This window comes from Xyrauchen texanus, chromosome 9 (genome assembly GCF_025860055.1).
Source record: "Xyrauchen texanus isolate HMW12.3.18 chromosome 9, RBS_HiC_50CHRs, whole genome shotgun sequence".
Taxonomy (NCBI): domain Eukaryota; kingdom Metazoa; phylum Chordata; class Actinopteri; order Cypriniformes; family Catostomidae; genus Xyrauchen; species Xyrauchen texanus.
In genome coordinates, this window is record NC_068284.1 from 23,883,776 (window position 1) to 23,900,873 (window position 17,098).

The window sequence follows — 17,098 nt, forward strand, 5'->3', positions numbered from 1 at the left end:
ATTATTAATATTATATTAGGAATAATTATATTTTAGCAAATTTCACAAGCATGTGTGCTGTTGTACTGAATGTACTGGATGCTTTTAATTTATAAAGTGATTCTCTATTATGCTCCCATTATTTAGCAAAAACTGTTTACGATTCATCTGTGAAGATGTTATTGAAGCACTTTATTTGTTAAATAATTTCATTTGATGAACTCTTTATGAATTCATTTGATTAGTCATATTTTTTTATTAAAAAAAGCTTTTAAACATGGAATTCAGAAGAAAATAAAATGGAAACCAGAATTTGGGAAAACAAAGCAGAATTGGGAAAAATAAATATATATATTTCATCGGGTCCTATTTTTTTATTCCTTGCAAACTTAAATATTTGCATTTTCTTTTGAAGTAATAAAAGTTATTGATATATTGAAAATCTAATTTTGCTCTTAAAACTTGTCATTAAGTGGTGATTTAACAAAAAAAATAAAACATTAATGAGAGAAAATGCCCTATTCAGTAAACACAAACTACTGTTATTGTTCCATCCAGCCCAGCACTGAGAAAAGTAACATGTACGGCGTGAAAACGTTGCTTGTACACTTCAGCAGCATAGTAAGGACATTTTCACTAATAAATTTTAATAGGCACTGAATTGGCAAAATATAATTTAAAGTCAATAATATAACGTACATTTTTTTTTAACGTTTTCTTTTGCCATTTCATCACAGTTATGTGAGCATGGTGACGTGCTGGCTGTTTCCAGAGCGCGCGCACAGACTGTAGCGGGATTTTTAGACTTTCCTTCTGGAATCAGATTTAATTGAATGAAATATTTATAGTAGGTCCACTGGTGAAACTTAATTAAACCGTAATTTTGTCAATAATGAGAACAAGTCTGCTCATAAAGCTTAATAGGATGGAACATGCTAAAGTGGCGTTTGAGCAATTAGACAATCTCTTTTAATAATCTGGATTTTCCTCTCTCACTTTTATTCCTGTACTTTTGTGTTGTCTTTTTTTTTTTTTGCCTTTGATGCCTTTAGTGATTGAGATTCTGTGGAGATGGTTATTTCATGGCCAAGTTTTCAGAGTAATGGATCATTAATTGCCTCTGAAAGCAACATTTTCAGCTTTTGGATGAACCCATTGTTTCTCAGTATATAAATGCACAGTAAATATAGGCTTTCAAAGGAAAGAATGCGCTGAAGTACACATTTGTGTACATTGTGTTTAGCAGCGTAGCGTTTTGTGATAAATCACTCAAATTTAAAAAATGGCATATCAGATGAAACTAGAGACTAATCTTTTGACTCAAAAAGGTTTCGACGTAAAAACTTAATTAGGTTTCTTACCAAATTTAGTTTTGTTACTGTTTCTCCCAAAGACAAACTCCATTGTGATCATGTTGTTTTGTCACACGACTTTGTATGTCAATAGTTTAACCCTTTACTGACAGCTCAGAGTTTCCTGAACTGAGATCAGTCAATTCAAATTAAATTAAATTAAGCGTATAGCGAAGCCAAAATACAGCGTCCACACGTGTACGTGGGGTCGCACAAGGATAAGTAAGTCATACATTGATTGATTTCCATGAAAAGTATAAACATTGTGACTCTGTGACTCTATCAAAATATTGCTCTGTTTGTTGGAGCATCCAAACCAACACAACTCTGCAACATTGGCTCAACCAATATTTGGGTTAGTACAATGTTTAAACGACTAATGGAAGAAAGGCAGAATGTCCCAGAAACTGCTTCCTTTGCTATTCCGTTTACTCATGCTAGTGGCACAGCAATTACAACTTTTAGCTGAGCAAGTAAAGGGTTCATTTCAAGTTCAAAAAGAGTTTTCTCTGGGTTCATAGTGTGCTGAGGGGAAGTCATAAGTTCAGCAGAAGTTCGAGAGATAACATTTAAAAATTGATGACCATGTAATTCAACTGACATTTAGGCTGTTCCTCACTCATTTCTAAAAAAGACAAAAACGTCAAACATACTCAACCATTCAATTCTCTGAACCTTGCGTTCATCTGGTCAGAACATTGGCCTATAATCTGAGTTAAACATAACAATGAGGAACATTCTAGTTGTCTTACATCAGACATTCAGGGAGCACTCTTAGCCCTCAGGCATGGCTCACCTTTCCCTCACACATCTCTCTGTAGATCTGCACTATCAGAGCGGATCAGTCTGTTCTGATCACTGCTCCAGGTGCTGCAGATACAGCATGCCAACCGTGTTTTCTCCGGCCAGAGCGGAAAGAGGCTAAGACCCTCGAGAGAAAAGGAAAAAGGCTGCAGATAGTGAAGGTTAAGTGCTTTGAATTCTGCCAAGTTCATGTCCACTCTTCTCTGTCAGGCATATGTGGATTTCAGGGATGCGAGTCAGGAGAGATGCAGTGATATGATATCGATTAGGGCTGGGCATTGATACAGATTTCACGATTCAATTCGGATTCACAAGCTTTTTATTTAATTTTGATTCGATATCAATTCATGGGTTTATTTTAATTATAATTCTCTCCCAGCTAATGCTGTAAATTATACAGGGCACCTTCTAAGTACAGTAGGTATAATATGAATATTAATTCACTGGTGAGGAAAATCTAAACCTTTACCTGCCAGTTGCAAAATATATAAATGTTTAGTCGCAAAGCGCAAAATAAAGTAATCTTCACTGGAATTCGGTGCTTTGAGCAACAAGTGCTGAACTTCCTGATTTACTTAACTGCAGAGCAACAGAAGTAGTATAGAGTATATGTACGTCACTGTCTGTAAAAAAACATGATGCAAAGGGATAGTGTTCCTTAGTTTCAGAATATTTATCATTACATGAAAATCTTTGCAGTCTAGCTGTATGACAATCTGTATGAACACGTTTACAATAACAAAAACAAGCATACTAGACCTACATACTTAACTTGATCTAAGACCATGTCCGCACTAATCCATTAACATTAGAAACCTCTGTTTTTTAGTTTAGGGAAAAAAACAGTGTGGTGTAAATGTTGCAAAATCAAAGATTTCTTGCAGCAAGTTTCATGTGCTTAAACACTTTCTTTGAGTGTTTATCAATCTCTTTTTGTTAAATGTGAAAAAATTTCGCTAAGTATATACATTAATGGCCCTAGAATATTGATAGTATCAGAATACTTTAAAAATTGTAATTTTGTCCCGACACGTAAAATTTTCCTGGTCTTGTTGTGGTTGTCAGGCCTGTGAACGTCATAGGGGAATTCAGAGTGTTCTCAGTCACAGGTGTCTACCTGCCATCCTCATTTAACTATTAAACACATTTTATTGGGGACACATTTTGTTTTTAGTCCGTCTCGGTCTGATATGCAAAGGTGGCATGTTTGCGTAAGGTTGTGCAAGTGTACATTTGTGTTCTGCTGGTGTTACGTGTCTGTGTGTTAGGGAAGTCCTTTATCTGCATTAGCTGGGTGCTGGGGAGGAAGATTTAGAGAAGGGAAGGGTGTGAGAGAGAGAGAGAGAGAGCGAGAGAGAGAAAGAGAGAGAGAGAGAGAGAACACAAGCTTTTTTCCTCTGGAAATCCAGTTTGACTCTTCAGTGCACGCCGGCGTTCCCATAGCAACAGAATCGGCAACAGCAGACAGTGTGTGTGTGTATGTGTGCGTAAAGGAGGAAGTAGGTGCCCAGATCTCCAGGGCTGAAGCAGAGAGATGGGAGGTCCGCCTGACACACGACCATCAGGTTCAGGGCTGTGAAGAGACCCTGCCTTATGCACACTGCTCACATATACTTAGGGCTTGTGCAACATGGCAGGTCAACTTTTTCACATCTATAGGCACGTTTGCACTCTCAACAACCTGTGTGCTGATAACATGATGGTAAGCAGCCTGGATGAGAAGATGTCAGAGTGGTAGAGTTGTGTGTTTAGACATTGTACGATTTTTCATTTTGGTGTGCATTTGTGCAAGTGGTCTCTTTGTCAAGAAAATTTCAACATCTGGTTACATCATCGTTCTTGGCTGTTGTGGTCACTATAGTTCAGTGTTTCTGGTTCAAATGTTCCATGGCTCATTTTATACGTTGTGGATACATGCATGTAAGGATATTTTAAGAAACTTGTTTTTACTGTCTTGGATTGTGTTTGCTAACAAAACTTTTGGCACACTGGTCTTGCTTAGAAGTTTTCATTTTAAAGCATGTCTAATGCCTGGTTTCACATGTGTCACAGGTGATCCTCGTGCAAGTCAACCCTGGAGAGACCTTCACCATTAGAGCAGAGGACGGTTCTCTTCAATGCATTCAAGGTATGACATACTTCCTGTCTCAAGCTCAGTGAAACGCAACCAGTAGCCTCCCTGTTGAAAAGACCAGCTTAAACTAAAAATAATTTTTCATGATGGTCTAGGCTGGTTTATGCTGGTTAGCAATGGTTTGGAGCCACTGTCATGGAAAACCTCAGTTTTTCTAGAAATGTGTCCTCTGTTTGAAAACATTTCTTTATCCAGTAATAATGAACTACAAAAAAAACCATGGAAAATTCATTGCTCAAAAGCAAAGTATTTCTGAGCCCTGAGGCAGAAGAAATTCTGGTCAACCAGTCCTTGTGAAGCTGGTCGACCATGGAAGTCTTGCTGGTTAAGCTGGTGCTGGTCTTTTCAACAGTGGTATGATTCTCAGACTGTGCAGTCAAATGAATTTATTGTTTCTGAAATTGTTAAATGATGTGAGGTGTGGTGTTTTCTTTTGAGCATGCAATTTCAGCACGAATTGAGGCATTCTGCTGTTTTGTTATTGGATTTGGAGCTGGTGTAACCCGATGAGAGGCAAAGACTGGCATGCTTCTGGGGATGTGAAAGGCAGGGAAAAGAATTTCAGATTACAAAGACTCTTTGTCTCATTATCCCTCTCCTGTAACATTTAATGTCTTTGCAGCTAATTAATGATGGACAAGACGTATTATTTACCCTGGCTGTGGTTGAGTTCTCTGAACAGATCCACACTAAAGACATATATAAAAAAGTTGGAGAATTGTCCTGCATACTGCCCTCTTGAAATACCAGAATTTAATTTGTGGTAGTAAAAAGTAACTTTCTTGTTAATGGGAGACATGAATGTACGGTATGCTACCAGGCCTTATTGCAGGCAGGGACAATCCCACTTGGAGTAACGTGGGGTTAAGTGCCTTGATCAAGGGCTTTTTTGTAATGGCCCATGGAACAGATCTTGTGGCTACTAAGCCAACAACCTTTCGTCACCAGCCCTGGGCCTTAACCACTACACCCCAAAGAGACTTGGTGTTTTTGTCTTTGGATATTGTTGAAAGCACTTATATACAGTATATTTTGTTGTGTCATATATGAAGACCGAACTGCTATCAGGGCAGGTATACATATTTAATGTATGGATATTAGCTCTTATTGGTGTCTGCTGGAGCCCTTTGAGCACCTATGTCCTTCATTCCACCACAAGTTGGTTGGTCATTGGTCCATATATATTTGAGGTTCACCATTGATTTCAAAGAACAGGTTAGCCTAGAAATTACTTAAGATATTTATAATGTAACACTTTCATCAATGGCATCAGCCTTGTTCATCTGGTGTAACATTAAATATTAATGTTAGCTTGAAATGGATGGAGGGCAGGGTGAATGGGGCCACTGTCTGGTTGAAAGGCACTCTGTTGAGATAAGTGCCCATCTGTATGAGTCAGGGCTCTTCAGGAACCTTGGCAGCAATATGTACCACAGGTAGGAGGCACTTGCCCCATCTTTGGCCTGCAGAATCCAACAGCCAGAGCACTGGCTTTAAACATTTTAGTTCAGTGTGTCTTTGTGTGTTAATCAGCTTATACAGCCCTTATTTCGGATCCTCCACGACACTACAAAATATTTTATTAATCAGTCTTGTTTTGCAGTAAAAATATATTTTTAACATTCATGAAGTTTGGCTACACCCATTCCAGCACTACGTGCCTTTTACTTGAAGCTTTGTTAGGTTGACAATAATCAACAGTGTACTTGTAAGAAAGCTACATGATTAAAACTTACCACTGTGAAATGTACTGCTCAAGTCGTGCTTGCGAAGGTGATTCAGGTCGATCAGCTTGTTCTTCCAAACTTTCATTATCAGATTCTGACTCAAACTGGTACGGCAAAAACCGATGCAATTGTAACCAGAGTTACAACAGTGTTTACAGCTTTTAAGGAAGCCTGAAACTCGTTTCAGTTATGGTAAGGGGCGCTACATTTTCGACACACGCTCTATGCGGTTGACCAATCACAACAGACTAGGCCAGCTGACCAAGCAGAGCAGACTGAGCTTTTTGGAAAGGGGTACTTTAAAGAGGCAGGACCTAAATCAGAGCATTTGAGTCAGAGGATGAAAATAGGTTTAGCAGAAATGTACAGTATGAGAAAAATTATGTGTTTTTTTAACATTAAATCATGTAAACTTATTCTAGTAGACCCCCAAAATAAAATCTTGAAATTATAAATTAGCATAATATGGGCTCTTTAAAATTTTAAATATAATATTATTTGTTAGTTGTGATGTATTATTTACACCAGAAGCCCTCCCACGAGACATCACATCCTGGTCCGTTGCCCGAAAAAAAATCTGTGCGCTCAAAGCCTTCTGTTACCTCCAGTTGAATATCATGTTTACCTTTTATCTTAATATCTGTCATCATGCTTCCTTCAATACTCACTTTCATCCATTGTATTCTCAGCCATGTTGCTGCACATTTTTGACAAACCGTTTCCTCCAAAAATAAAAGCATCAATGCTATAATTAATGACCATACCTGCATTAATTTCTCTCCTCAACATTCTGTAAAAGGTTACAAACCACAAGGACATTTTTAGGTCAAGCCTTTCAGGTTTTGCCATTGTGTTGCACAAAATCGCTCAAGCACATCCGACGCAGAATGAAAAGCCTCAGCTCATGGCATCACAGTGTTTAAAAAAGCACTGAAAAGCAACTGATGAAACAACAAGGACAAGGTGTGGTGCACTGAGGAGAGGGGCATTTCAAACACACTTGTTTACAGAAAAGGTCACTGGGTTTAATTAGAAGTGTCGACTGAAGCAAAGGGCTCTGAAGTAGCTGCTTTTTACAGAGAGGCTTCTTTGTCATTATGCAAACCTCAGAGCAGAAGACTAGATTTAGAATTTTATATAAAGTAACCACTGTTTAGCCTGTGGACCGCTGGCAACACGGAACACACAGAGCAAACTTTTTAGATAGGCTCGAGCCAAGAACACACTTGAAGTCGAAAAGGTTTGACTTAATACGAAGCTTTTGCTCTCTTCGTGGCACAGTCGGTTGATTTTAACTCTAGGCCTCTGATGTCATTTGAGTAGGCTAGTAGAAAAAGTTGAAAGAGAGGAAGCTGTTGGGTAAGAATTTTATAATTAAGGTTGCTCTGTGTTCATTGGTCGCTCTCTTTCCTCCCTCATCATCACCTTTCTCTGCTAAAACAGCACTTTATCCTGAGGTCTTCCCACTCACCTCTATATTTAATATAGAAAAATGTCATGCCATTATTTTTAGCACCTGTGGAAATGAAAATTTTCGAAATAAATTTTTTTATTATTTAGTCACCCTCATGTAGTTCCAGTCCTGCTTGCTGTTACTTTTAGGAGATTTTTTTAAAGGAATGTTCCTGCAGGATTTTTTTATATTCTTCCATATAACAGTAGTTTGTAGTGACTACAGTCATAACCATGGCTGTAAAGCATCATAAAAGTGGTCCGTACAATTTGTGTGCCATATTCCAAATCTCCTGAAGCTATACGACAGCTTTGTGTTAGAGAGACTACATTTTAAGGCCATCTCCACACTTCAGCTGAAAACGCATTGATTTTGCTACGTTTACGCCTCTCATTCTTAATGTATTAGTGAGGACATGGCCTGGCCTGACTAAACTGCATAAAATATAACACAGAACACAATGTACATGTCCAGTTAACATAACCGATAAAAATAAGAAGAAACATAACTGTTCCCAAAAAATTATAATGAAATGTGATGGGTCCACCTGGGAACGCCCGACTATTGTTTTTCACTGTAATTTTAACAGTGGTTTACTGTAAAAAGTAAATGTATTCTCTTGTTAAACATAATATACATTTTTACTGTTATTTATTTGATGAAAGCATACTTTTTACATTAAAAAAATATTTTACAGTAAAATAACATGTATTGTCTTGTTAAAGCTACACTATGTAACTTTTTACCCTCTAGCGGTTACAAAATAAAACGTGTGTCTTGCGGAAGGACATTATTTTGGTTGTGGTTCGGCTTTAATCCTCTGTGCAGATTAATGTTATTTGATGCAGCGGTGTACACATGAATACAGGATATCTTATCAGAGCAATTGGACAAATAGATAATGAAAGAAAGGAATAGACGGATATCCAAAAACAAGTAATCTGAGCAGGTAAGTGCCATAACTTATGCTGTTGTTTTTACTTATTTGAAACTTTGATCTTTTGAAATAAATGACATTACAAAAGTTAGGCAACATTCTTTAACATTAGTCATAATTATTGCTAGTTTTATAAGGTCAAACTGTGTAAACTTTTTATAACTGCTGGATATTTTGGCCAAACCACGACCGTAACTAATTTATAGATTGTCATTGTTACCAACCAGTGGTCAACATCAATTCAAGACTCACATGTCCTTGGCAAGCCTAGGACTAAAGGATTTATTCATATACGTTATTGCTGTTATAAAGAAAAATTCACACGTGTGCTTGCAACTGAATGATTCTGCACCGATTACAGTATAATTATTGTATTTCACTTCACACACAGATTACACAACTATACATAAACCATATCAACTAAATATCTTACATGTTGAGTAAGAAAAAAGCCATCTCTGGGTCGCTTTTAAATCCTTTCAGATCTCGGAGTTTTCACTACCAATGAAAAGCAAAGCTGATGTTGATCGTGTTTCATTACGAACTCTGTCGCTTTCCCTTTTTGCTTGCAGACTCCGCTCTGTTTGGGGTTTTTACAAGGTGATTCCCTGGATGTTTGCCGTTTTGATTGATCCATGGTAAATTTTTCCCCGTTCGTTGTGACAACAAACTTTCAGCTTTAGTTACTCCCATACCATACACACACAACAGTAGCCAGATCTTATTTTCTCTGTGTACGGATATGACGTCAACACACATGGGCGAATGATGTATGTATGCAATTCACCGCAAAATCCGTCCCGACAGCTCTAAAATATTTATAATATAATTATTATAGGTTTATCAAAGATTATATGGGTAAATTTATGGTTTGGAAGATGGAGTTTTGTTGCACTCTCATTAATAACATTTTGTTATTTTTTAACAAAAAAATTGTTGTTGTTTTTAAAAACTCTATCTTTGGAGTACAGGGTTTTGGAAAGAGGGGGCGTGGCTAATCCAACGGCTAAATCTTGTGGTTTTAGTGTGGCTAAAATTGCTTAAAGCACCTTTAAGACAATTAACAAGTTAACCATTTATAAAACTTTTACATTCTTTTACTGTTAAAATTATGGACATTTTTTACAGTGACTTGAAATATTAACCCTTCACCTGCTGGATGACATTTTCAGCATTGCGAGTCCTGGTGTCTTTAAGCTAAGTGGCGGTGTTACGCTGCAGGTCTCTGGCTTAGTGGCAGGTCATTTTGGCCTTTGGATCCCTATGTTTACTGGATCTCTAGTCCACTCCTATCTCTGCTAATTAGAGTGGAAGAGGTTAAACTGTAATCTTTGTCTTGTTTAAACAAGGTGACCTTTTTCTTTTTCCAGGGCATGGCTCAACAGCCCTCCACCACAATCCAATCTCTGCAGCAAGGCCACTTTGTGCTGCTTTCCCACACTTTTGCAAAGGGAGGGAGGTCCTGCTGTTTGAGTTCACCCTGTCCTAAGTTTGGGCTTCCTCCTGCCAGCTGTTTTGTGTTTCTGTGTTTGCGGCCCTTTTTTGTTTTGTTGCGAGGTCAGTGCAATGTGTAAAAAGGAGACCTCAGATAGCATTTATCTCTACTCCTATCTTTCCCTGCTGGGGAAGAGAAGGGTATGTTTTGACTAGCCTAGCAGAGCGACATATTTGTGGTTTATGAATGTTAGTGCGCTATGGGATAGGGATGGGTTATGATGGTCCAATGACTGAGGAGTTGATTAGTGAGGTTGATTGGTTTAATTTTTTTAAGCAGAAGTACTTTATTAGCATGCTGACAGTGTGCTGTGCTTTAGTTGTTAGTTTGCAGGTTATGACTCTTTAAATTGTTCCCCATTAAAACACTTGTGTCACAAGTCACATGTAAAGTTATGTTACGTCACGACTCGCACCTTTTTTGCATGACTTGCGTCATGAGCATTGCATTTTGACATTTAGACAGCATGTCAGGTTAAAATTGGTCATGCCCTTTGCTTTCCATTCTGTTGTGCTTCATCCAGCTGTTTTTGAACACATTAAGAATAGATGCTTTAATGTAAACTCTCCCTACGAAACATTTCTGGTTGGGATCAGGTGAACCTAAACCGACCAAACGATTTACTTCTTCCTTAAGGCCAATTAGTCGACTAGTTGTTCAGTCAATTTTGAAAAGACACTCACTGAGCACTTTATTAGGAACACATGAACACCTACTTATTCAAGTGATTATCTAATCAGCCAGTCATGTGGCAGCAGTGCGTTGCATAAAATCATCAGATACAGGTCAGGAGCTTCAGTTAATGTTCACATCAACCATCAGAATGGGAAAAAAACATCCAGTGAGTGGCATTTCTGCTGAAGGAAAAGCCGCATTTTTAAAAATTATTTGTATGCTTCTGAGACAAGTCAATCCACACATCTTATCACGTGGCTCATTGTGTATGACACCACGGAGACTCACAACATGTGGAGGCTTGTGATTCTGTCCGTGATCCACGCACAACTTACCATGCGCCCCATTGAAAGCAAGAACCCCTAATCGCGACCTCAAGGTCTGGCACTTTATTTGGACCATAGTGTTCCTAATAATGTGCTCAGTGAGTTTATGCTCTTTTGCACATCCCTACTGTGGGCAGGAACAGTGTGGTATAGTATCAGAGAGAGAAGGGCGAGTGGGGACTCTGGTTCCATTAAAGGGGTAATTCAGCCTTCTGTGAGCATTTCCTGTTTGTCATTAACTCAAGTCCATGGCCTGATCAGCCAGACACTTTGATCTCTAATGTTTTCAACAGACATTAATCAATTCATTTGTTTTACCTCTCTTTTCAGTGTCTGCTGATAAGGCAAACTGTTCTGTCTCTTTTTTTTATCTGTGGATAATTAGGAAAGGATGTTTACTTAAAGTCAGCATGATATCAATGAACCCTTTTCACTTTCTTGCTAGTTTTTGGTTCTACTGTGTATGATTAACGAGTGCTTTTGGTTTTATTATGCATTAGAGCCCAACCGATATGGGATTTTTGAGACAATACTGATTTTAGAGGGGAAAAATAGACAGATTACCGATATGGTGGCCAAAATAGTTAATATTTGAGCTGGAATGAAAACAGACCTTTTCTATGTGGATTTTGCACCGTCTATGCAAAGGTACGCAGAAGGCTGCTTTCTTAAACAAATATTTTTATCAAAGAATATTTGCAGGGTATCCACGGGTCCTTTAAAAAGTCTTAAATGTACTTTTTAAAATGTAAGGCCTTAAGAAGTCTTAAATTTCGTTTGCTGAGATATTAAATTGTGGGGCGTGAATAGAGGAGACGCTTAAAACAGCAAAATCTGTGCTAATCATAATCATCTCTCTCGCTCTCTCTCTCTCTAGTGCATCCATCATTTAGCAGCTGACACTTGTGTTTAGTGTGAGCATGTGCGGGGAAGCGCATTTTTACTGAACTTATGATGTTACACATGTATAAACCTTCATTAATCCGAAATGCAAATGGCATTATTTTGCGTCTCTAACACTGTCGCTCCTGCTTATAATTGACGAAGTGGTCAACATTACAATTTGCAAGCGCACAAGGTTGGAGTGTTCTTTGACACCTTTCAAATCATTGCGCTTCCTTATTTTACACTACCTTTGACAATATTTTGTAAAGCTAACAGAACTACTCAGCTGCAGAGTTACACCTTTTATATCTCTCATCTCCATCTCTCTAGATCTAAGACTGCAAATGCAATTGAAACTGTTCTCATGCTCTCATGCCACACGTCCCTTTTCTCACGCAGTAAAAACTTTGCAGAGCAAAGAGGACACTGACAGCGCACGGACAGACAAGACAGAGCAGCCTGCATGATGTTGCGAATTATTCAGACCAATCAGGGGGAAAGCAGCAGCAGCACAGAATCTCTCCATCTCCTTCTCTTTCATAATTGAATCGGTTAATATTTTCAATACATCTTGTCAACTTTAAATGGCCGTTTTTTTTAATAATCTTTAAACATTTTATGACAAATTTTAATTGTCATCATTTACCTTCATGCTGTTGCAAACCTATATGACTATCTTATTTCAGTGGATATCAAAAGGAGATATTAGGAAGTTTTAGTCACCATTCACTATTACAGTGACTGAATTGAGACTGAGAATAAACATTTTGCTTAACATCTCCTTTTTTGTTCCATGGCTCATTCAGACTTAAGGGTGAGCAGTGATGACAGAAATGTAATTTTTAAATAATTAAATTAAAGTATTTGTTAAAGGTATCTGCCAAGAAAACAAATATAAAAGTTATTCAGCACATGCTAGACCTTCTTCACAGCAGCGGTATCTTTGATTTTTTTTTTTTATGACAAAAACAACAAGGCTGTGCGAGATAGACGTACAGTCTCTTAGATGAGATGTTGAAATTTTTTTTTTTCAAGAACTCTCAGTAGACAAAAAACTCAGATGGGATATTGGAGCTTTTTACAGATTTAAACCGTGCATGCCATTTGAATATGGTAAGTCTATCCTTCACTGCCTCGTTTCCATTCCCATTAAAAATCAAACATTGGCATTACTGTGAATAAGGTCTATAAACCAATTCTCTTATTTACAAAAATGTCAGTCCATGATCAGTGTGGTGGCAGAAAGCCCACTGACTGTTGTTAGATTTAAGAATAAATACAAATATAATAAATAGCAAAGTAAACATCAGTAGTACTGTTTAGTATCAGTCAAATGCTGACTATATTAGTACTGCCAGTCATATAGAGGCAGGTTGTAAAACAAGAAGCATTTACATCTGCCGAGACAAGAGAAAAGCAGCGGTAGCGGCATTGCACCGTATTCTGCTTTACAAGTTCAGGGAAAACTTTCAACGGTGGAAAACAAGACTTTTAAATATTACATTTTATTAATGCAATGACTGGAATTGTTCGGTTGAAGGGGTACCAAACTGTGAATCCTGAACAAAACAGTTTATTGAATACATGTTTACACATTAGTTTCAACTCAGAGTAGCTACGTGGTTAGCTAGTTAGCTATAAGCTCGTTATCACTGAGAGTAAAAGATGGACCAGCATTGTGTCTCACCATCAAGGTAACAACATAGCCTGAAATCAACACTCAACAGACACAATCCACCATGCACTGTTGTCTGCTGAGCTGCGAAAAGATGCTCTTATGTTTACCTTTCAATCTGCTACATTACTTACTGTACTGACAAACTATAGCTGACTAACATGGCAACCAGATGTGACAAACAGGAGTGACATGGTTGCCTGGGACAGGGCTAACGTTATATTAGTTATACTGAAAAGGGAAAATGATGATGTCATTGTTTATTAACTTTCCATTATGTATTTCACAAACTAGTTAGCAACTTACCGGGAAGACACTGCTTAACTCCGCATTGCTTAACTCTGGCCTATCTGCAGAGCCACCGTCTGTTGGACAAAGTACGTTATGACACCAATTCTAAAGCATTGTTTTCTGCATTAAGTGTTCTGAAACTCTCAAAAATACTTGCTATATCTCTGAAATTACTTTCTTTTACTGTTGATGGTATGCTTGGGTTTAGTTTTTGATTAAAACCAAGTCCCACCCTACATATTTTTTCTCGTTTAATATTCTTTTTGACCTACTTGGTAGTAAAACAATTAGCAAATGTCATTTTATATTGACTGTAAAGAGACAGTGTGTATAGCGTTGGGAACTGATATATATATATATATATATATATATATATATATATATATATATATATATTTATTTATTTATTTTTTAAGTACCATAACCGTATGATTTCCATGAATTTCGGTTCTGTTAAGGGTTATCTCACATTACATTTTTCACTATGTGGGCCTAACACTGTACTCTAATATTCTGATAGTGTTTCCTGCAGTGCTTTTCAGTGGGAGCCCTGCCCCCTACTGAATCTGCAGTGTTTTGTCCGATTCCTGAAAGAATGAATAATGAGCTGGTTCTTTTTAGTGAATCAAAAACACTTATCAGTCACACAAGTTTTGATTTAATCAGTGAAATTTTAAAGAACTAAATTAATAAAGTTTGTAGACAAATTTTGATGTTGTCTTGACAGCCTCTAAAAAGTATGAAAACATGCATTTTAATTGTAATACATGTATATCTGATTTGTTATATCTGCTCTGTAGAAGCAGATATAACATAATATAATAAGCAGATATGGCTGCTGAGTGCAGTAAATGCACGTGGCTTGTTGAGATATAGCGCATGTGGAGGCTTCTCCGCGGCATCGATGCACAACTCACCACGTCCCCACCAAGAGCGAGAACCACATTATAGCGACCATGAGGAGGTTACCCCATATGACTCTACACTCCCTAGCAACCAGGTCAATTTAGTTGCTTAGGAGACCTGGCTGGATTCACTCAGAACAAAAATCTTTTTGTTAAATTACTAGTATACATTGATTTCACAGTGCTGTCTTGGCAGATTGATATGCAATTGAATGAAGATTTCACAGCTGAACGTAGCCTGAAAAAACGCTTAATTCTAGATTAAATTACATGAAAAGCCCCAATATCTGTTGCTACACTGTGAGTATATTTGTGTAATTAAGTGTGTTGTATTGTTTCTGCCCTGAGCAGCCATAGATAATGGCTTCTATGGTGTAATTCCAGCTTTTGCTGAGAGCATTTTATTCTCATCTGATATGATGCACAGCAAAAGTGTTGCAGACAGCAAGCGCTCAATCTGATTTTCTGCACAATGCACACCAAAAAGATTTTATTCATTTATGACACTATGAATATTATACATGCTAAATTAATTTGTTAGAGACCCATGGGAATTGCAGACATTATATTGCAGAGAAACCGATAAAAGAAACAAAAATAGGCAAGGGAGGCATTTTGCATTCTCTGACTGAAAGACAACAAAAGTGGTTTTGTCTTTGCCATTGGACTGTATCTACACTGACTGAAGGTCATTAGCTATCTTTAGAATGGCCCCATGAATGGCTATTGTGGCATGAAGTGAGTGACTTTCTCAGCTTACTGTATTCTCACAATGTACTGAGGCAGACAGTTCATGTCACAGGCTCTACCCTGTAGGGAAGGGCACTAGTACCTGAGTACTCTGAATTGACAACAAAAGTCGATTATGAAAGCAAACTAATTTTTGTGACTTTTCAAATTGAAAACACTTCACACAAAATGATTTACAATTATACACAAATGTGCCAAAATGGAGCATCAGTTTTAATTTAGCATTTTGTTATGGGTCATACATTGCAGCATTTTGGGTGGTGTGACTGGTTAGAAAGGGGTGGAGACTTAAAAAAACAGTGCTTAATATGAACACTGTATGGCAAATAGTGTACAAACAGGACACGTCAGTGCATAAAAAAACAACAACAAAAAAAACAGCTAGACAGAGCAAAACTTCAAGGAACTCAAAGCAGAAAATTTTTACTTTGAACAAGACATTATCATAAAAACACAACAATTATGCCACAAACTGCTGAAAAAATGGCTAGATGCAATGTTTACCTAGACCTGGATGAACAATAAAGTAGGCTAATAGTGTGTGAGATTGATATTAGCAACAGCTAGTTCGAGGGAAAGGTGTAGGCCAAATTAATATATATATTTTTTTTATAAATGTATTTATTTCAAAGTCAAAAATATATTTACTTATAACTTATACAAATTATTAGTTTTGTTATTGTTTGTGTTAACAATATGAGAAGACATTGTACAAATAATTTATAGTTAAAGCTATATTAATAGGTTAACACTTTAAACTTGTGTACTTCAGGTGTACTTCACTATTTTAGGTTTACTAAATGGTTGGGAACCCCTGGTGCAGAGTGATGTCTCAGCCTCATTGTGTCCATTATATTGCACATGTAAAGACACACAGCCCACCTGAGCTATCAGTACAAGTTTACCGCTGGAACTGTAGTCATTTCATAACTGATTAATGGTATTCCATGTCAAGGGTTGTGCTTTTATTTGCATGTTTGCTCAGCGCAGTGCTGAGTTGATTCGTCAGGTGACAGGCAGATATAGAACACAGAATCTAAACTGTAGCCCTGAAGGCAGCTTTTCTGTCTTCAGCAGAAGTATTACAGAGGTGAAAGTGTGGTACAGTCCCTCCTTTAAGGTTTATTTATCTATGTGAAGAGCAGCTGGTTTTCTATTTATGTTTGGGAGCCCCGTCGCCTGAGAGACAAGTCCTCCGTTAGATAACAGGTCAGCTGGAGAAGACATTCAGGTGCAGTGGCATGGTCCGAGGAGGTTTCACTCCAGAAGGCCAGAAGGAAAATCCAGCCTCAGATTATATTAAAAGAATGTTTCAGGTTCAATACAAGCTTTAACAACAGCATTTGTGACATTCACTGTTAACCCTAATTAGTTAACAGAACTCAAATATGTGAGATAATCTGTTCCATTTTTCCAAGTTTAAGTTAGTAGATCTTTCTGATTTTGATTTTTACTTCACATGCATGTTAATTGCTCCTTAATTGAAATATTGAGTAAGCTAACTCATACATTTTGATGGGACTTCATTTTAACTCTTTGGCTGAACTTGATTCAATCTTGGACAGTGGTTCCATGTGTTTGAATTGAGTTTTCTTAAATTAAAATTACCATTTAAACTAAAATTTACATACTTCAAGTATAAATAACCTAATTGAATTGAGTAAACCCAACTTAATTAGATATGTTAAATGAACTGTAATCTCTTTTATG

At 37.4% G+C, this 17,098-nt stretch overlaps 1 protein-coding gene across 2 annotated transcripts in view; it reads left to right on the forward strand.

The window, feature by feature from the left end:
* Window positions 1-17,098, forward strand: part of LOC127648939 (fibronectin type III domain-containing protein 3B-like) — a 241,630-nt gene that overhangs the window by 62,915 nt on the left and 161,617 nt on the right. For both annotated transcript variants that reach the window (XM_052133779.1, XM_052133780.1), the window contains exon 3: window positions 4,188-4,263. In XM_052133779.1, coding sequence (XP_051989739.1) covers window positions 4,188-4,263 — 76 coding nt within the window. The remainder of the gene's footprint in view (window positions 1-4,187; window positions 4,264-17,098) is intronic.